The 22,176-nt window shown below is 41.0% G+C and overlaps 3 protein-coding genes across 3 annotated transcripts in view; 1 reads left to right on the top strand and 2 right to left on the bottom strand.

The window, feature by feature from the left end:
• Positions 1-1,077: 1,077 nt before the first annotated feature.
• LOC138318332 (uncharacterized) lies at positions 1,078-5,464 on the top strand. Its single transcript, XM_069260604.1, has 2 exons — positions 1,078-1,175; positions 1,749-5,464. Exon 2 carries the CDS (start codon positions 1,899-1,901, stop codon positions 4,068-4,070), a length of 2,172 nt encoding a protein of 723 aa, XP_069116705.1. The 5' UTR covers positions 1,078-1,175; positions 1,749-1,898; the 3' UTR covers positions 4,071-5,464.
• Positions 5,465-10,103: 4,639 nt separating this feature from the next.
• Positions 10,104-11,977, bottom strand: LOC138319643 (uncharacterized). The gene is made up of 2 exons (XM_069262792.1): positions 11,048-11,977; positions 10,104-10,793 (listed from the first exon to the last, which is right to left on the bottom strand). Exons 1-2 carry the CDS (start codon positions 11,975-11,977, stop codon positions 10,104-10,106), a joined length of 1,620 nt encoding a protein of 539 aa, XP_069118893.1.
• Positions 11,978-14,627: 2,650 nt separating this feature from the next.
• Positions 14,628-22,176, bottom strand: part of LOC138319642 (UDP-GalNAc:beta-1,3-N-acetylgalactosaminyltransferase 2-like) — a 247,000-nt gene continuing 239,451 nt past the window's right edge. The window contains exons 7-8 of the mRNA XM_069262791.1: positions 15,092-15,214; positions 14,628-14,636 (exon numbers count right to left, since the gene is read on the bottom strand). Coding sequence (XP_069118892.1) covers positions 14,628-14,636; positions 15,092-15,214 — 132 coding nt within the window. The remainder of the gene's footprint in view (positions 14,637-15,091; positions 15,215-22,176) is intronic.

Genomic DNA, 22,176 nt, shown 5'->3' with positions numbered 1-22,176 from the left:
TGCTTTGTCAGGTACCTGGCAGTTCTCCCTAGGTGGCTTTATCTGTTTTATGATGCAGCTGCATACTTTCTGTCAAAATAAACCGAATAATTTTGTTCGTTTTTTTTATTTGATGATAGTTTGGGCTGTAAATGTATACAAATGCAATCCTTTTGATTCCAATATAACTGAATTTGTTTTAACTATTGGTGTGCATTATCATTGTACAAATGTGCGTTGTAGCAATAAAAAACATAAAATCAATAGTTTGTATTGCAGTTATCAAAATTGAATATAGAAATTAGATAAACAAAATACATATGGATTCGCATACATGTAAATAATCATTTAAATTGTCAACATAAATATCCGGAGACAAGAACTTTAATCTTAATGTAAGTCTTGTGTGACGATGTATTTAGTCTGGTACGCCGTTTAGAGTTTTTGTTTTGGTATTTAAGTCTTATTGACATCCATTTATCCGTGCAATCAACACAGTCTACCTGTGTCTAAAGGTATAACTACCTGTCACAGAGCCACACGTATACCTATCTGTATATCACGTACGCAACTTCAAGTGGCAGTCGATGTCCAGTCTGATATATTTTCAAGTATAATCAAAGTTAACATTCTGTAAAAGCATTTAGAAAACCGGGTGATCTTTGACAAAAGAAACACAACTAGACCGTCAAGGGAGTTAATCATTTACGTCATAACTATTGGTGATTTTCCAAATTGAAAATAGTCGTGAAAAAATGAGGATAATCTAATTAAGTCAAGTTCACAACCATTTTAAATGGACATGCTTTTGGTCAACATAGCAACATAGTTAACGACATGCGGGAAATAACTTAACTATAGAACAATAGAAATAATTTGGCAACAAACTGAATAAGTGTTGAAAATATATTTGATAAATACATGATACATTGCAGTGATTACACAACTGATCTAAGCTATATAAACCGGGTTACACCCTCCCAATAGAACATCTGTGTTAACCAGTCACCCTATACACAGGTTTAACTGAACTGATCACCCCCTCGATGCCAATCAGTCAGGAACTCCCTCAACCGCATCGTCCCTTCATTCATACAACTCCGCGCAATTAGAATTCAGTATTTGTATAGTGATTAGTCACTTTGTCTTCAGCAGAATGGTATAATTCGAATGCGAGAGCTAACAAAATGGTACAGGTATGTTTGCTCGTATATCTATTGTCATTTTGTGTTTATTAATAATGTACAAGCGCATATATACATATTTATTATTTTACTATAGTTGTTGTGTTCAAAACTGTAATTGTATAAGGGGTTTTTTGGTACCATAACGTGTTGCTTCAAGTTTGATTACTGTAGACAAGCTTATTTTAGGCAACAACGGAAGAAAGAAATAGCATTTTACTTTCATATTCATAGAGTTTAGAACACATATAACAGGTTCTTACATTCCTTGTGGTTGTAATTCACAGAATTCGCAACAATTCTATTCAAAGTCATTATTTTATTTCACTAGGATAAATAGGATTGTTAAATTGAAATCATTTCATTTAATGGTAAGCTGATGCAGTACCAAACATTATACAGTTACAATATAATACAAAATTGCTGTTAATACTGTTTAATATGCAGACAACAGTATCATATTACTGTTCAGTTATCTTTATTGCCTGACATGTAATTTGAAAATAGGATAAATATTTGTCTAAGCACAAATGGAGAGCCAACGAATCACAACACATTCTATAAAATCGTATTTTTTCTTTACAGGGCGAGTTAAATACGAAGAAGAAATGTACTTCATACGTTTCCTTACTGTTGTCTCCTGAATTCCTGACAATGGCTCTTTATGATTGACAATTGAAAAATCATAGAGGTGAAAGAAAGACGAGAAAATATCCATTTTTGTGATACTGCACAATGTTCCGACTGAGGAATCCAAGGTTGGGACGCTGGAAGATAAGCTGTCTTCTATCCATAGTTCTACTGTTCAGCGGATTGGTGATTCTTATTGAGGTATCGCTCATGTCTTCGAAATATGATCGTGTCAACGTCAATCCTTTAAAGGAAGTTTTTCGTCCTCCTGAGACTGATCGATCTGCCCAGGACGAAAATGAAGCTATGGACAATGATCCGAGGAATTTTCTTGCCAGTCTACCTAACGGACGGATAAATCATAAAGTTAACTTTACATATCCACTAAATGTGAATCTTTCTAAAGCGATTCATCAGAAAATCTTTTACGGGAAGCCGATACCATACGATCCAATCAACGTCCACCATTATGCCTATATAAATCGGCCACCAGATTGCAAGTTTCTAAATGGAAATGCTAAAAATATTTTGGTATTTATCAAATCACCAGCTACAAATATAGACCAGAGAATAGCTGTGCGGTCACTATGGCGACAGGTCGTCGATCCGGCAATCAAGCGGGTCTTCACACTGGGCAGTGTAAAGGGACCGAAATGGCGGATTGAACAAGAGAGTAGACTGTATCACGATATTTTACAGGAAAACTTCGATGATCATTTAAATGGGACTCTAAAAATCGTGATGTCTTTCAGCTGGGCTGTGAAATACTGTCCTATGGCTGATCTGCTCCTATTTCTGAATGACAACTTTTATGTTGAGCTCAATAAAATTGCCTCATACCTGCGTGCTTTTATGGAAAATAATAGTCGTGATATGTACATTGGAAACGTGGTTCCGTATGTTCCGCCGTACAGGGACCAAAGTGAGCGTTTGTTCTTCCCATTTGAGTGGTACATGTCCGATGGGGTTCCAACTTATGTCCGTAGTGGGGCGTATGCTGTCACCTATGACGTAGCTCAGCGGATGAGTATGGCGTTTCCATACGTAAAACATCTCAATATCGACGATGTATACATTGGAATTGTGGCAGACAAACTCGGAATCCGTCCAAAAAATGATGACCATTTTGATCCAAACAATAAGAATACTTTGGTATGGGAATGCTCTGATGTGGCTGCGGAGTTACTCAAGAAAACATGTCCTCTCTCTGGTAAGGATCGTCAAAAATTGATAGAGTATAAAGAGGAAGTTCAGTTCTATTCCAAATATAACAACACGAACAGATATCTGTTCTATGGGATGAACTTTTCCTACCCATTGCATATCAACCTTTTGAAATTTGTGTCGGCGGCAATATCTCATAACGAGCCCGTACCTTATGAACCTATTAATACACATCCGTTTCGCTATCTGCATAAACCCACTAAATGTGCATTTCCTGTAGACCCAAATGGCAATAAGAACATTCTCATTATGGTAAAGTCTTTCGTTGGCAATTTCGAATTGCGTCAGGCGATTCGGTCCGTGTGGAAAAAGATAGGGGACTCTCATATAAAGCGGGTGTTTACTCTCGGATACAGAGACACAAATCAAAGTGCGGTGCACGTAGAGAGCTTAAAGTATAAAGATATTATACAGGAAAACTTTATAGATGCATACCTCAATAATACATTTAAAATTATAATGTCGTTTAATTGGGTAGTGCAATTTTGTCCAGCGGCAGATCTTGTGTTCTTTGTAGACGATGACTACTATGTAAAAGAGAGAAAGCTCGCTGGTTATCTGCGAAGTTTGAAGAGTAAAAAGGACTTGTTCCTCGGGAGACTGGTGATTCATGCTCCTCCTTATAGAGGCAAAGAAAAATGGCGTCTTACCTACCAGCAATATCCCTATAACCGTTTCCCACCGTATCTTAGCGGAGGAGCTTTTGTAGCCACTTTTGATGTCGTTCAGAAGTTTGCCTTTGCTTTTCCATATGTGAAATATATGGGTCTCGACGATGTATACCTAGGTATTGTTGCCAAGAAATTATCAGTTATACCTCGAAATGAAACTTATTTTGATTCCGCGAATGATTTTGCAATCGCAAAGGAATGTTCGCACGATCCCCAACAGTTGCTCAATGAGCAATGCACGCTTATTGGGTATGTGCTACCAACCAGTGAGGAGCCCTTGGAGGACACAAAGCCTGTTAGTGTGATGGAACATGTCAAACGCCTGCTTCACGCGACTCTATCAGGGCTCACCAAGTTTATAGTCTCTAACCCTGCAACATGATATTTACTAGCAATATAACGCTTACAGTTGAATCTCATTATCTAGGGGTCGATAAGAAATAAAATATCGAGTTTGTAGCAGTATTCTCTGATACATGGTGTTAAGGTTGGTCAGGAAGCACTATACGTTCGAATTAAGTACAATCTTTGTATCTTTGAATTTATGGAGTTGTGGATGTGGATCTCGTATTCCATCTTGTTACGGCAGAATAAATACCTAAATTAAAAGGCAGATAACTCTAGAATATGCAAATACTAAATATCTCAAAGACGAGGAATTAATAATAAAAAAAATATCACTCTTTCTGCGAAAAGAAACCACCGCAAAAGACACAAACTACAAAATACTAGTTATCCGCCAACCTATAAATGTTCGTCGGTAAATTGAGAGTAGATGAACATTGTTTTTCAGCTTGTCATAAATGTCAAACATTATTGGAAATTCAAATAGCTCCGATAAGGTTCATTGCCAGCTGATGACTGTGTTACTTCCCTTATTAACAGTAAACACGTAGAGATATGATGATGATATGATGAAAATGTGCATTGGGATACAGTATATGTATATCAGATTTTTAAAATTTATGTCATTCTTGTATCTCCAAAATAAACTAAATCAAAATCGCATTTATTTTTTTCCAAGTTACCGTAAAGGTACACATTTTAGCTGTAATCTTATCTTCGCGCCAGAATTTATATGGTCAACATATAGATGGTGCAAATTTATCATGGTCAAGATCATTCTTGCTAAACTTTGATAATGAAAATAGGTATATTTACAGTGCTAAGGAGGGTTATCACTTTGGACCGTTTTACGGACACTCATGGATCAGCAAAATATTTTGTATGAAAATACCTTAGGGTCAGCAGTATATTTGATGCTATTCAAAACATCTGATTTTTTTCTGAGCTCATGGTTATTTCAAAGCTGGTTTGTTAATTAGTCATACATTGAACTGAATAAACCAATTATTGTCCAAATGATGAGTATCGTTCATGCTTTGTCGGCAGTGGAGCATCTCTATGAGATGTAATGTTAGTTTTGATATTAAAGTTTTTATTACTTCCACAGTAAATATGTTTTAACCCATTAAATGATGTAATTGTGAGCTACTATGTGTATCTTCCATTCTAATGAAATTGTTAAAGTTATATGTGCTATAACTTTTGACATGTTATTGTTTCTTCAGTAATTTATTGAAACCTTCTGGTTTAATGAATTAAACTGTTAAAAAACCATTCAAATGGACTGACAAACATGTATGTTACTTTATAAACACAAGTTACAACACATAATGTATGCACGGTAAAATTCTTGTTTCTTGTGCCTTATGTGTGTTTAAGATGGAAACATACCTGCAATTGAAATTGAAATTGTAGACCACAACTTCGCTTCATGGTGTACCCATTTAACTGGCTGTTGGAAAGCTAAAACCTGATAAAAGACTGAATGTGTACTCATTTCACTGCACTGTAGATGTAAAAAAACCCAAACAAGCATGTTCACTCAGCACAGATGAAAGATTGAAAGACAGAGAACTTCGTCTGCTTTTTACTTAATCCACAAAAATCTAAAACAAAGTTATTGCATGCATCGCATTTGACTCAGTAATTATCCTGTCGTAATTTAACTCATATACTCCCTATTGATCAGAAATGTTCCATTTTCTGTTGCTGTAATTCATTTAGTTAAATGTATAGGATAGATGGTGTACTGTTTTTTTTCTGAAATGACTAAATTTGAGGTTTTTCAATGTAAAACCAATTTTCATGATGTAATACTTACCATAACTTTAGTATGCAAATACGCTACCTACACCCATCTTTGTAGCCCCAACAAACATAAGATTTGAGAATCCCGTCTCCCTACCGTACCTCATCTCGTACTCGACGAGAGTAACATAGAGTGGTCTCCCTTCCTCAAAAACCCTTTATGGAGCCACAGGGGCAAAATGGCTGAGGAGGAAAGGAAAGGGGAGGAAACAGAAGGGTGGGACTCCATAAAGTTATGGTAAGTATTACATCATGAAAATTGGTTTTACATTGAAAAACCTCAATTTCATTTCAGTAATACGTTACCATAACTTTAGTATGCGAATTCGTCTTACCGTAGTGGAGAGTCCGAAGCCAGGCAGCCCAATCAAACGTCAAATCCAGGAGACAAGCCCCAGTAGGGAGAATAAAAAGGGGTTCCAGGAACCCCCCGAAGGAAAGGGATAAAAAATGGAATACCTCCCAGAGAAAAGAGGAGTACCATCGTGATGCCTGCCCGCATACAGTTAAAACCAAAAATAAATACCATGTCTAGGGCGGAGGAACAGTCACAGACTGAGCCGCCACAACTGGACCCAAGGAAAACAGTCCCTCAGAATGAGAGGACAGGGACCGGAGGTAAAAGTCAGTGAAAGTAGACTGACCACGCCAAAAGGCAGCAGACATGATGTCCTGGAATGAGGACCCATTTAGGAGAGCCAAAGAAGCTGCAAGGGCTCTAACCTCATGAGCCCTCACCTTACATTTCGCCCGAGATAGATCATTAGATAGCTCATAAGCAATCTTGATCACCTGACATATCCATCTGGAAATGGATTGGGAGGAGATATCCTGCTGACCCTGTTTAATGGGCAAGAATAGACGAGATCGAGTACCTCGCCCCCCCCTAGTTTTATCAAGGTAAAACCTAAGTGCTCGACAGGGGCACAGCAACTGATCATTCTCCTCAGACTCAACAGAGACTGTCAAGGAAGGAATCCTAATGGGATCGGGCGAAAAACCAGGAACCTGATTCTTTGCCAAAAAGGCAGGATCAGTGAGAAGGGTAACGGCAGAGCTATCTCTGGCACAACGAAGGCACGAAGAGTGAACAGACAAAGCATGGATATCACTCCTCCTACGGCCTGAGGCAAGGGCAAGCAGGAAGACAGTCTTAAAAGTTAAAAACTTTAGGGAGACAGACCCCAAAGGCTCATAAGGAGCCCCCTTCAGTGACTCTAACACAAGAGCTAGGTTCCACTGTGGAGCTAACTGCCGTACCCTAGGCCTGTCCAGACTGAAGCCCCTAATCAAAGCAGACAACGAGGTGGAAGAACCTACCTCTCGCCTATCATGAAAAGACAGTACACTGGCAATAGCCGTGCGGTATCCCGCAATAGTACCAGAGGCGAGATTCCGTTCCCTAAATAAATAGAGAAGGAAATCTGCAATCAGCTGGACAGAAGCCTTGATCGGATCAATCTTCCTGCCGATACACCAATCACAGAAGATCTTCCAGCGTGACTGGTAGACGGCAGAAGAGGAAGACCTAATTGATCGGGCGATGCGGGCTGACACGTCCGAAGAAAAGCCTGCCTGAGCGAGGCCTCCTGAGATAGCTTCCACGCGTGAAGGTGGAGGATCTCGGGACGTGAATGCATCGTCCGTGACCGAGGCTGGCGCAGGAGATTGGATCTGAGTGGAAGAACCAGAGGAACATCCACCAGAAACGACAATAGCTCCGGAAACCATGGTTGTCTCGGCCACAGGGGCGCTATCAGAAGGAGGGAGCAATGATGCGTCCGAAACTTCTGTAGAACCCTGCCCACCAGGTTGAATGGAGGGAATGCATAAGCCTGCATCCCCTCCCAATCCAGAGATAGCGCGTCCACAGCCCAAGCCAATTGGTCTGGCACCGGAGAGACAAAGGTTGGCAGCTGATTGTTCAGGGAAGTGGCGAAAAGGTCTATATGAGGCCTGTCCCACACCTGACAAATGCCCTCGAAGATCGAGGGATTTAGTTGCCATTCTGTCAGAACCGGCTGGCGGCGCCTGGAGAGAGTATCCGCCAGAACATTCAACCTGCCTGGAAGATGCTTGACTAGAATAGTCAACTGCATTTCCTGACAGAGAAGAAGAACACGGATAGCGAGGGCACAAAGGACGTGGGACCTTGTCCCCCCCTGTCTCTCCAGATACGCTACAACTGTAGAGTTGTCCGTAGCCACACAAACCACCTTGGAATGCAGAATCTTTCGAAAAGCCTGCAAAGCCAACAGAACAGCCCTCATCTCCAGCACATTGATGTGCTCGGAGAGCTGATCCCCAGACCATTCCCCCGACCGGCAATGGCCATCGAGGTAAGCCCCCCAACCTGTCATGGACGCGTCCGTGAAAAAGGTCATGGTGGGAGCTGGCTTGGACAACGGAACCCCCTGTAGAACATTGTCTTTGAGAGTCCACCACCGTGCAAACTCCTTCACGGACTGGTTGAGAGGAAGCCAAGCCTCCCATTCCCTGCTGGCAGGAACCCAGTTCGCGAGGAGAAACATCTGGAGAGGTCTGATGTGAAGTCTCCCAAGGGGGGACTACATCTGCCAGGGAGTTGAGATAACCCAGAAAACTGAGAAACCAACGCACCTGGACGTGTGACCAACTGATGAAGGTCAGAGCAAGATCTCTGGCCTTCTCGAACTTCTCCAAAGGTGGAAGGGCAATGCCCTGAACCGTGTTGAAACGGTTTCCCAGGAAGACAAAGTCTCGAGAAGGGGAGACCTCGGACTTCTCTCTGGAAGGAATGAAGCCGACTTTGAGCAAAAGTTTCAGGACCAGACGGGTGTTCTGCACCAAAGATTCCCGCACTAGGTGGAGCATGAGGGAATCGTCGAAATAGATGTGAACATCTATTCCCCTGGAGTGCAGAAACCCCACGACAACCTGCAGCAGCTTGGTGAAAACCAAAGGAGCTGTCGTGAGCCCGAAAGGCATGGCCCGGAACTGAAAAACCTTCCCGTTGCAAGTGAAACGGAGGAATTTCCGTGCCGACTTCTTGATGGGAATGTGGAAGTAGGCATCCTTCAGATCTACTGAAGTAGCCCACATCCCCTCTCTCACCGAAGCTATGATGCTCCGTGGAGTCTCCATCTTGAAGTGAGGAGAATCTACGTGCCTGTTGAAGGCACTTAGATCTATGATGGGACGCCAAGCTCCGGACTTTTTCCGAACCAGAAACATTCTGGAATAAAAGCCTGGAGTGCATTCCACCATAGGCACCTCCTCGACCGCACCCTTTAAAAGCATGGTCCTTACTTCCTCCTGGATGGCAAGTGCCTTTTCTGGATCCCCCGGAGGAGGGAAGAAGATAGGTCTTGATGCCAAGGGCGGATCCCGCAAGAGGGGAATGCCCAACCCCTCCTTGACCACAGACAAGGCCCATGTGTCCTCTGTGATTTCCTTCCACTCTGGGAGGAAGAAGGACAGACGACCTCCTACAGGAAGATCGGGACGAGGAAGATCGAGACCCTCCCAGGCGGGAGAATCGCTTCCTAACCCGAAACTGAATCCTGCGGGAGAAGGACCAGAATCTAAAACTGGAGGAGCGGAGTCCTCCAGAACAGACCTCTCGTCTGGAATGGCCAAGGAGGGGGAAAAAGAGTCAGGAACTCTTCTTCTTACCCCCAGGAGGGTTCTTGCCCTTCTTACCCTTCCCCTTGTTGCCCTTGAAGTAAGGCTTCGACTTCGGCTGTGCAGTAGACTGAGGAGCTGAAGTTCTAGCCTTCTTCTTGGGAGGCATGGACCCCTGCGAGGTACTGGCCTTCACGGTCTGCAATCTCTTCAAAAGAAGGGCAGAAGCGACCGAGTCCTCCTTCAAATCCTTCTGAACAGAAGGAAGAGTCCCTCCAAAAAGAGGTGGACCCAGAGAAGGGGGCAGTCAACAATCGGGACCGGTAAGGTTCTTCGACCGGGCGGTTTTTCAACACAGAAAAAACGCCTAGCCAACAAGACATTGGCGAGCAATGACACCTGTAAAGACGCCAAGGCTCTCAATGCCCTGTTCAGGGCAGAGGTAACTCTGTCCTGAATGTCGGCCTGCTCTGTCTCAGATATCCGACTCTCAGGCACATCGGATACCCTATATAGACTAACCGTCAGAAAGTCTATATAAGACAGAATTTGAATGGAAAGGCGCAGCAGCCTCTCCATCTTGTGGTGCTCCTTGGAGCCGAACACCACCTGGTCCACTGACTTGCCGGGCCAAGCTGCCAATTCTCTAGACTCCAGCTTAGCTGGCTGAGAGGACAGCAGTCCATCGTGAAATGGCATAATCAGAGGCCTGAACCTCTGATAAATCACCAACACTGAGCTGCAACCCGGCAAACCCAGGCGTGCGAGACGAAGAAGAATTCTTCTCCATAACTCGAGACTGGGCAGTGGCCAGAGCTGAAGACACAATAGTGCCTTCTGGCAGTGAGCGATCTGACTGAGCAGATGCCCGTGGAGCCACCAAAGAACCCAAAAGGGTGGTGGACTCCGGGATGGATGATGCGGAAGGTGGTGGGCAAACCTCCGCCCCGAGAATCCGAGATACATCGGCCCTAAGGGCCCGCATCCCAGACAAAACCTGCTGGGCATCCACCTCAGCAGCCTCGAGGTCACCCTCCTCCTGGAAATCTTCAACCTGAGGATCTGCATCCGACAAACCAGATTGGTCAATATCGGAGCAGCCAGGGGAGAGATGAACAACATCATCATCCTCTGCCGAACCCACGACCTCACAGTCCATATCCTCCTCGTTGCCTGGACCCGAGGTCCCAACGGGGAGAAAAGGGCCAGCAAAAGAGACAGACTCAGGAAAAACTCTCCTGAGCAGGCTCCAACAAGTGGCGTTTAGGAGCCGAACTCCTAACCACAGAAGCTGAGGGCTTCGACCTAACGGTCGAAGCTCGACCCTTGGACTCGGAGACAAACGGGACTGCACGAGAAGCAGAAGTCCTAAAGGTCCGGCGAACCTTTCTAGGACCGGCACCCGAAGCAGCAGTAGGTTGGGGGGGGAGCAACCGAACCGCTGACGGGTCTCCGCGAGGGAGAGACCAAACCCCAAGGGTTCCAAGAAGGAATAGCCATGGGGTTAAAACCGTATCCCTGAAAATACGGAAAAGGTCCCGTGGGTTGGGAGTGACCCCAGAACTGGCCAAACTGGCCTGCCTGAGACTGGGGCTGGCCAACCTGACCAAAGGACGAGGTTGGACCACCACTCCCTCCAAGTGGAAACCCGGACATGTATGGGCTAGGCCCATAACTGCCGGGATGCTGCTGAAACCCAAAACCATCCGCAGGCTGGTTTGGGGGGCCCAAGGATGGTTGCCCGCAGGCACCCGTATACCCTAAGCCAGGGGGAAAAGGAGGCCGAAAATCGGACACCTGACCAACAAACCCAGGAACCTGAGGATGACCCCCTGGGAAAACCGAGCCAGCACACTCAGGAGCGGACCTAATAGGACCGGGACCAGGTAACTGGACGGGAGGGAAAGTTGGACCAGCATTGATGCCGGGATTAGAGAGCTGCGCATCACTAATCCCAGTGGAAACGGACAAACCAGAAAGGAAGTCTGTAGTCCCTGAACCCAAACTCGGACGAATAGGTCCGGCATCAAGACCGCCCCCAACAGCAACACCACCTGGAATGCCGGAGCCGCTGACAACGTCAGAGACCGGCGGCTGGTAGTCCCTACCCGAAGGCAAGCATGGAAGCTTACGAGCATTCCCAGCCAATTCGACCCTAGACCGAGAAACGTCAGGGTCAGGCTGCCCCTCCCCTACTCCAGGAACATCCTGGACAGGAGGGACCACCCCCTGATCTCGAGAAGAACCTGTAGAGACAGGAACTACCGAGACAGGAACAGAAACAGAACTAGAAGCCTGCTTCCTTCTCCTCCCGTAAGATGAGGACGAATCCCTCTTACGGGAGGACGAAGATCGCCTTGGTGTAATGCCGGCCTGGCCAAGAGCCTCTCCAACTGGACAAAGTTCACAAGGAGAGGACTCATGACAAGGGCGACATAGGGGACATGCATCATGTGGGTCCCGTTCCTCATAGAAATGGGAACACCCATGAGCAGACCCCTGACGCTGACCCGAGCGGGACATACCAGGCATTACAACGACAATTACGTAAACAAGGTAAGAAAATTACGTCAAAAACGTAAAATATAAGCAACACACGCTAAACACGTAAAAAAACAGTGTTAGGTGACACAAATCTTACCTAATAACAACGGCAACGAAGCCTCAGCGACGAAAAACCGAACAAAAAACAAACGTAAACAAACCGGAAACAGCGAGACGTCACCAGTAATGACGGATCGCACGGAACACCGGCAAGCACGTGGAACAGTCAAAAAACGGCCGAAAAAGGCACAAAAAACGAATGACAGTACAAAAAGAAAACAACACAGGGCAGATGGGTAAACACACAACTGAATGTGTGAAAAAATTTGACTAAAACGTCAAATAAATGGACCTAACAGCGAAACGAAATAGACACAATGCAATTGCCGTCCGAGCTGTGTAGCGCCATAAAGGAAAGAGGAAGGGAGACCACTCTATGTTACTCTCGTCGAGTACGAGATGAGGTACGGTAGGGAGACGGGATTCTCAAATCTTATGTTTGTTGGGGCTACAAAGATGGGTGTAGGTAGCGTATTTGCATACTAAAGTTATGGTAACGTATTACTGAAATGAAATTTACAATTTCTATTTCAAATCAACTTAGTGGAGATTAAAATTTTACAGATTACATTATACATGTACCTAAGGCCTATATTAATTTGTTAAGGAAAGTTGGTACAGTATAGTTCCTCTATATAAACACTCTATAAAACGACCACTCCTTTTAAACGACCAGTTTTTTTACATATGGTGATATTTAAACAATAAACAGTAAACTTTCTCCAAGATCCCCCTCCTAGATTAACCTCACCAACGGCAGAAAAATTATATACAGCTCTTTGTCAGAATATTTATTCTAACATACAGTAATTGACAATCGCTTTTAGCAATTGGCTTCAAACTTTAAAATGAAGCATTTAGTTCAAAAAGAAAAAGATTTTTTTTTACTTCCTAAGCAATATAAATATCAAAAGAATGCAATGTCGACAGTTTGCAGCATACACATGGATGACTGTAAATTACCTGTCACAGCTTTGTGTAAAAACCTATTCTTTACCGCACTGTGATCATTGGCTTTGTGGATTCACTTTAATCATAGCACCAAATTTTCAAAGCTGCTGCAGTTTTTGTCACTCAGACATGTAGGTATTGCAGTTAAAACTGGAGATGGAATCTAGTTCTATCAGACTAGTGTTATAGAAGTCGTTAGTTTCAATGAACGATCTACTGCAAACTTTCTCAAGAAGAAACTGTTAATTATGTACCTCATCAATACTGGGGAATACTGTATTAACAAGATCTATTTGTTTTGGTGCCATCATAAAAAGTTACCCCAATTTCCACAGAGCCTAATTTGACAAGAGTGACCTCCCCTGAATGATGATGTGACATATTTTAATCAGTAAATAAATTATATTTCGCAGAAGAAAAATACTTTTTGAAAAGTCACATCATTTAAAGTTAATATATCAGTCAGTTTTTGACATAAGTTTGTTTCAAGGAATCAGGGAAAGGTCTTTAGGCCTCTTAGTTATTCAGAAGAAGTCGCTTAAAGATTTAAGCCTTTTTGACCCCGGTGACCTTCAATAAAGGTGAAGGTCATTCATTTCAACAAACTTAGTAGGCTGTTAGCCCAGCATGTCACAGACCCAATATCAGGTCTCTAGACCTCTTACAAGAAGTTGTTTAAAGATTTTAGTCTTTTTGAATGTAGGTCAAGGTAATTTAATTACCTAAACAAACTTGGTAGCCTTTTATCCCAGAATATTACATGCGCAATATCAGGTCTCTAGGCCTCTTAGTTATTCACTAGAAGTTGTTTGAAGATTTTAGCCTATTTGCCCCTGTGACCTTGAAAGTCAAGGTCACTAATTTGAATAAACTTGATAGCCCTTCATCCCAGCATGTCACAGGCCCAATATCAGGTCCCTAAGCATCTTAATTATTCACAAGAAATTTTTATAAAGATTTTAGCCTTTTTGACCTATGTGAACTTGAATGAATGTCAACGTCATCCCTTAATGACCAAATATCAGTACCCTGGGCCTTTTGGTTATTGAGAAGAAGTCGTTTAAAGATCTTATCCTTTTTGACCCCTGTGACCTTGAATGAAGGTCAAGGTCATTCATTTGAACAGACTTGGTAGCCTTTCATCCCAGCATGTTAACAGGCCAAATTTCAGTACCCTGGTCCTTTCAGTTATAGAGAAGAAGTTGTTGAATGAAAAGTTTACGCACGACGGACAGCGCACAATAATGGATGATAATTGATGATATAAATTGATGACCTAACAAGAGGCCTGTTGGGCCTTAACTGTCACCGGACATTTGATACAAATTAGTTATGTCATTTACTAGTCAACTGATGTCTTTTGTTCATGAAATAGGAACAGACATTTAATAGGTCTACATACAAAGTTTCATTAAGCTTGGTGCATATTTACTCACATTACCATCTTCACAAGGATCAATAATTATGATTGCAAAGGGCAATAACTCTGTAAATAAGTTAGAGTCAAATCAAGTTGATTTTCGAACTCGTTCGAAGCTTTCCAATGTTAGTCTACACACAAACTTTACAAAGCATGACGCACTACGACAGACAAACGACTATCGCAATAGATCACCATGACCTATGATCAAGTGACCTAAAAATGGATACAACTAGTCAATATGCTATATGTTGAACATTACATGATCTTAAAGATGCTCCACCGCCAACAGAGCATAAATGATATTCTTCATTTGAACTATAATTGGTGTTTAATCGTGTATATATATGCCTAATTAAAACAAAAAATAACATGAAATAATTTATTTCTCCTTTGGTGTATGCGCAATCAGTACTTCATTTCATATAGGATATAGTGCCACGGAATTTTTTCGGGATGTAATTAATTATTTTTAATATTTGTAACTTGAATTAAAATTAGAAGCTCAAACTTTTTAACTGTGGTAATAGTGTAAAGTAAGTAACTTTTGCAACTGAAGACAAATACTAAATCGTCTCCTCCTGTTTATGATAATGAAAAAACACCATTTGTCAGCGGTGGAGCATCTTTAAACATATAGACATGCCTTGCACATTCAATAAATGCCTTACCTGTAGTAGGAGTACACCAGAAACATTGCTGATAATGGTGGTGTAGGTCAGTGATGGCAGCTTGTCATACAGGTGTACAATCTGGTCGTTATCCAAATCCACATTCAGGTAGCCTTCAAACCCCTACAAGTACAACAGATATATCTTTATAAATTCAAAGTCCTAGAACACATATAAGAACAAATAAGGATTATAGTCACAAATTCAGGCATTGACCCAGGCTGCAAAAACAAAGAACACATTATAACTGTCATGGAATTTAGCCAAATCATTCATCCCTGAAAACACATTTGGTCTCTTCTTCAAAATCTAGAACAGCTAGTCCATTATGGAATTTCAGTGGTGAAAGGGCCAAGGCCTTCTTACTTTTGCATTGAAGGAATTGTAGTAAGCATGAGTGGCATAGAGACTGGGCAATTCAGGAACCAAACTTGACTTGTGAATGGTTCCTTAACTTGATTGATAAAACATTTCCATGAACAACAGCTCTTTTCTGTTTTTATTGTACCGGTAACTTGTTTCATGTCCAGCAAGACTGTCAGCATTTTTTTGGTTCCACAGATTTAATTTCAATTTTACAGACAATATCATATTTTCTGCTGAGAATTATAATACCACAGTGTATCGTAAACCCTGGTTTTTGTTTCCAGACTGATATTCACGTGTAACCTTTCCAGGATTGGTTGCAAGATAAGTCACAAGGCAATTTGTAACACTATAGCCTTTTACATATCTAAAAATGAAAATCTATAAAATATATCCCATAACCAATCTTGGTTTTTATAACAGAAGCAATATCAACACAACATGGTCTAGACATATACCATCAAGTCTTAAAGTTCCTATTAGCAGGAAATACAATTGGTGTCACAATGCAAACAAAACTTGATACATTTTCAAAAATGAAAATTCCAAAAAGCGTCCATCGTAGCAGAGCTGTTGTAGACAATGATGAAAAGGTTTACGAAGTCTCCGTCTAAGAGACCATCACAATCAATCGGTACAACAGCTATTATAGAGGATGTCAAAGTTCAGATTAAACATACATCATCCTGACATCCAAAAGAATTTTCAGACAATTCACTATGGAATATTATGTTTTGATTATATGGATAAACTTCCCAAAATGCCATTATGTCACTCTTTGGTCATGACTCCAAGGTCAAAGTTCAATTGATAAAGTGCAACTTTTTCATAATCTCTTAAAACAATTTAAGGTAGCTCCATATTTTTGGAAAAACCCATGTCTTATCTTCTTGAATTTTTCTTGCAGATTTCAAATATGTAAAGAAAAATTCTCCAACTACTTTTGGAGATATTTGAGCTTGAAATATACCATTTGTGCAAATTTGCTGACCGAAAATTGAAATATTGATAAAATTATATTTTTTGTAATATAAGGGTGAATGTAGTCTCAATTCTGTTGATTTTTGTCCTAAAATTCTAACGATAGAACAAAATATAAAACTGTTGTATTTTACAAATCCTAACAATTTTCATTATTTCGCAGGACCGTTCCTATACGTCGTAAGCATGTTTTGGCATATTTTCATCCCTAAAAAATCAATAAGAAAAAAAAAAGGAAAAGAAAACCCATGTCAATTTCACAGTATTTGTATATGATATACCCAAGGTAATATATTTTTCGAATATTATTTAAAAACATGGGGTCCTTGATAAAACTTTCACAATTTTGCAAGCTTGAAGTTTGTAAAGCACAACCCTACCCCATTTTCTCCAGTGCTAAAATAGGTCATATTTGACTATTATTTGTAATGGGGTAAAAATGGTATAAAGCTAGTAAATAACTAATCCAAAATAAATTCAAAGTAAAATCAAATTCATTTCTATGGAATATATATTCAGCCACTATAGGGTATTCTCAAGTCCAAAATAACTATTTTTTGAAAATCAAACTGCATAAAAACAACAACATTTAACACTAGTTGATATGTTTCAATGATATTAAATTTGGTTTATGTCTGTTTATCTTTATGATTTTCTCCAAATTTATGTTTTAAGGAAGTCCGTATGCAGTGTTTTGTAGAATTCTGGAATTTTGGTCCCCTTATATCATTTATTGTGACGAACGTTACTTCCGGTGTTTGAAAATCCATTCCCATTTACGGCAGGAACTGTAAAAACCTCAGAAATATCATGTAATGTTTACTTCATTGCATTTAATTGATTTATTTGATAATTTTAAACATTCGATTTTATATTAAGACAATTTTTAACTATTGAAAAAATATCCAAGTGGAATGTCGTAGCGTATCGGAAACCATTTTGGGATTCAAATAATCTCTGTGGCTTTCGGTTTGTGTCATGTAAATTGGCGCGTTTTTCAAAAGTATGGACCTACCTTAAACAATGAATAAAACCAGTCCAATAATTCTGTATAACCGTATAAGCCAAGTTACCAACCTTAGGGTATTATGTAGTTATTTCCAAAACTAAATACCGTATTTTCCCTAATGAGGACGCCGGGTGCGGGTATATGGCTTAGGGGGGCGCCGTTATTTGAGACCATTTTTAGATGGTTTTTTTTGAAACAGACTATAGTCATCTTGCTTTTAGTTTTGTATTTTTCTGAAACTTACTAAAGCCAAATTACGTTTTGAAGTCAAGTAAGTATTGAAATTACATAATTATGAAGAAATGTATCCATCAGAAATATTAAACATTGGTTAAATATGTCTGTTTGTTTCACGGAATTTTGGCATTTCATGCTAGCCTGTTTGTTTACCATGCGTACACAAAATGGCGGATGGTGCTTTCGATCGCTACTTTCGTTTTGTGGCAGATGGGAAATACCGACAAGAGCACACAATTAAATGCTTAGAAATGATAACATTCCTGTTATTTAGTAACCTTTATCATAGATATACAGTAAGTATTCATAAAACCTGTACAGACATCGCTAAAATGTTGTTGCCAGTTAGTCTTCATCCATACACGTGTGTAGGGCATTCAAGTGACACGTTTTGTTTTGAACATGGCATTCTCGCTGTTTCTATGTGTAAACACTTGGCAAAGATGTCCTAAGTTGCCCAATGCAATAAATTTATAGCTGATCGGATATCTGTTAAGCATCAGATTGATGTGAAACAGTATTTTATTAGCGTCTGCAAAGACAAATCGTCACAATCTGGCACAAAAATTGTATGAAATTAGCTGATTTTTTTCAGCAAAAAACGTGGGGGCGCCCTTATTAGAGGAGGCACTCTTAATAGGGAAAATACGGTAGGATCCAATTACTGATTCTGAAAAAAATGACAAGAGAACAGCTCTCTCAGATCCCCATAAACCTAGTCCCTCTCACCGACATACTGAACACTTTATACAATATTACAGTATCATCTATGTAGAAATAATCCTGTTACAGAGGGCTGCATTTACATCATAAATAAAATGGTGATAAAAATTAATATCCCAGAAGGCCTTTCACTTACACATATCTAACCTATTTTTTGGTCCAATTTAAAGTCAACTGCTGTTTTTATGTAGTTAAGATTCTGTTGGCCGGACAATAAAATATTTCAGTATCACTATGTGGATTATACTATTGGTCTTATCTTAATTCATAATGCTGCACAGTATTTTAGACATAGCCTTATTTAATTTCTAGGAAGATTATTTATATATCAACATTTTATTCCAGGATCCTTCATAAAATCTCAAAATCTTAATATCAATGACAAATTTTACTTTATTTGAATGTTAATACAAAACAAAAGGTCCAGGAGGCCTGTATTGCTCATCTGAATGATTGCAAAATTTATAGCAAAACATTCTAAATTCTACAGGTGAAGAAAGATTTCAATCAAGTTACTTTATTCTTCTATATATCATAGGCATTAAAATCGCTCTTCAGAACAGATCTAACAAGAGGCCCAGAGGGCCTGTATCGCTCACCTGGTTTGTAATGCCAAGTAATATTCTGGATACAGGTTCATTGTTTCTTTTCTGAAGAAATTTGAATATTTACCTCTAATTCCCCTATTGGGCCCCACCATTCCTGCCCCCTTGGGGTCAGAGCTAAAATTTATACAAGCTCTCTTCCCCTTCCCCCAAGGATGTTTGTGGCCAAATTTGGTTACAATCCATGCAGAACTCTATGACTAGTAGCGATGTATAGGATTTACCTTTATTTCCCCTATTGGGCCCCGCCCCTCCTGCCCCTGGGGGTCAGAGCCAAAATTTATACAGGTTCTGTTCCCCTTCCCCAAAGAATGTTTGTGGCCAAAGTTGGTTACAATCCATGCAGAACTCTATGACTAGTAGCGATTTATAAGATTTACCTTTATTTCCCCTATTGGGCCCCGCCCCTCCTGCCCCCAGGGGTTCAGAGCCAAAATTTATACAAGTTCTGTTCCCCTTCTCCCAAGGATGTTTGCAGCCAAATTTGGTCACAATCCATGCAGAACTCTAGGACAAGTAGCGATTTATAGGATTTACCTTTATTTCCCCTATTGGGCCCCGCCCTTCCTGCCCCCAGGGGGTCAGAGCCAAAATTTATACAAGTTCTGTTCCCCTTCTCCTAAGGATGTTTGTGGCAAAATTTGGTCACAATCCATGCAGAACTCTAGGACAAGTAGCGATTTATAGGATTTACCTTTATTTCCCCTATTGGGCCCCGCCCCTCCTGCCCCCGGGGGGTCAGAGCCAAAATTTATACAAGCTCTCTTCCCCTTCCCCCAAGGATGTTTGTGGCCAAATTTGGTCACAATCCATGCAGAACTCTAGGACAAGAAGCGATTAAAGTATTTACCTTTATTTCCCCTATTGGGCCCCGCCCCTCCTGCCCCCAGGGGGTCAGAGCCAAATTTTATACAAGTTCTGTTCCCCTTCCCCAAATAATGTTTGTGGCCAAATTTGGTTACAATCCATGAAGAACTCTATGACTAGTAGCGATTTATAGGACTTACCTTTATTTCCCCTATTGGGCCCCGCCCCTCCTGCCCCCAGGGCGTCAGAGCCAAAATTTATACAAGTTCTGTTTATCTTCTCCTAAGGATGTTTGTGGCCAAATTTGGTCACAATCCATGAAGAACTCTAGGACAAGTAGCGATTTATAGGATTTACCTTTATTTCCCCTATTAGGCCCCGCCCCTCCTGCCCCCAGGGGCTCAGAGCCAAAATTTATACAAGTTCTGTTCCCCTTCTCCCAAGGATGTTTGTGGCCAAATTTGGTCACAATCCATGCAGAACTCTAGGACAAGTAGCGATTTATAGGATTTACCTTTATTTCCCCTATTGGGCCCCGCCCCTCCTGCCCCCAGGGGGTCAGAGCCAAAATTTATACAAGTTCTGTTCCCCTTCCCCCAAGGATGCTTGTGGCCAAATTTGGTTACAATCCATGCAGAACTCTATGACTAGTAGCGATTCATAGGATTTACCTTTATTTCCCCTATTGGGCCCCGCCCCTCCTGCCCCCAGGGGGTCAGAGCCAAAATTTATACAAGTTCTGTTCCCCTTCTCCTAAGGATGTTTGTGGCCAAATTTGGTCACAATCCATGCAGAACTCTATGACTAGTAGCGATTTATAGGATTTACCTTTATTTCCCCTATTGGGCCCCGCCCCTCCTGCCCCCAGGGGCTCAGAGCCAAAATTTATACAAGTTCTGTTCCCCTTCCCCCAAGGATGTTTGTGGCCAAATTTGGTCACAATCCATGCAGAACTCTATGACTAGTAGCGATTTAAAGGAAATGTTGACGGACAGACAGACGGACGGACGGACGGACGGACGACGGACGACGGACGCTGCGCCATGGCATAAGCTCACCGGCCCTTCGGGCCAGGTGAGCTAAAAATGTTCTCCCTCCCCCCTCCCCATTTTTTTTAACTAGTTTTAAGTTTATATCATTGAGAGGTTTGCCAAAGTTAGTATATCTGAGGATATATCAAGTCATGACTTGGAATGTCCATTCTTACCTGAGGTGAAGCAAGTTCAAGAGGTTTTGTTTGTGAGTCTAAAGAGGAATATTGGATTAAAATGTGACCTTGATTTGTCCTGGTATTTAGCACTGAGGTGAAAATAACAAAGGCATGCAAGGTCAATTCTATTTGTGAAGGAGTAGCAGAGTTGGAATAAATTCATCACAGTTCATCAGGGAGGTATGACAATTCACTGGTTCCAAATTAATTCATTAAAACACAAGAGCATAATTGAATTTTAAAGTTGTAATCCCTGATGTAAATGAAGAGAAAAACTATAATATGCAATCAATTACCATTCAGTATCAACCAAAAACCCATTAATTTTCTGCAGGTTTCATTCTGATGGTGAAAATCACAAACAAACCATGTCAGATCCAATTTGGTATTACTGATGTAAAGCTTCTAATTGACCTTGGTTCAGTGTGCTCGCCTGTCAAGCGTGAAGGCTGTTTTCATTACTTTCACTTCACAGTCACCAAAGCTCTTTGATGCACACTGCCTTACAGCCTTTTTCTAGCCACAGTAGAATATATATCCTCTCCTTCACTTCTACATTCATCTAAAAATAAATTCTTTAATTGTGGTCCAAGTTTGGTTTCACCAGTTATCAGTAACAAGTTTGTCTTACTATAAGAATCATTATAGATAAGTCTGAGCAGACATATTAGATTTAAAACTATACTGATAAGTTGGTGAAGTCTGAACAACATAGCCCAGATCCACTACCCGTCAGCTATTACTATCAATATACTGGGGTTAAGTGCATATGGTAAATATCACATGGGAGTTTAGATTCCAATAAAGACAAGATCAAGTTTCGCAACATGTATATATTTTTTCTACAATTCAATCGGATTCTGTCTGAAGGCTGGAAGATATTTGAAGTCTAATATTTTGACTGTTTTATCGGCTACTACAGTCATTTTGGATTTCCAGACATCTTCAAAACTATAACCATGATATTCGTTGTCCCCCAAAAACCCCTTGCATACCAATTTTCATTGACATCAACTGATTTACTTTTTAAAGATTTTAAACTTGGTGGCCATCTTAGATTTTTTGAGACACCTTTTAAACCATTCAACAACCACAACAGGCACCAGGTATCCATTTAGTTATAAGATGTATATCCATTTAGTTGTAT

The sequence above is a fragment of the Argopecten irradians genome, chromosome 3 (genome assembly GCF_041381155.1).
Source record: "Argopecten irradians isolate NY chromosome 3, Ai_NY, whole genome shotgun sequence".
In the NCBI taxonomy this organism is placed as follows: Eukaryota; Metazoa; Mollusca; class Bivalvia; order Pectinida; family Pectinidae; genus Argopecten; species Argopecten irradians.
This window is presented reverse-complemented; position numbering and strand designations above follow the sequence as displayed.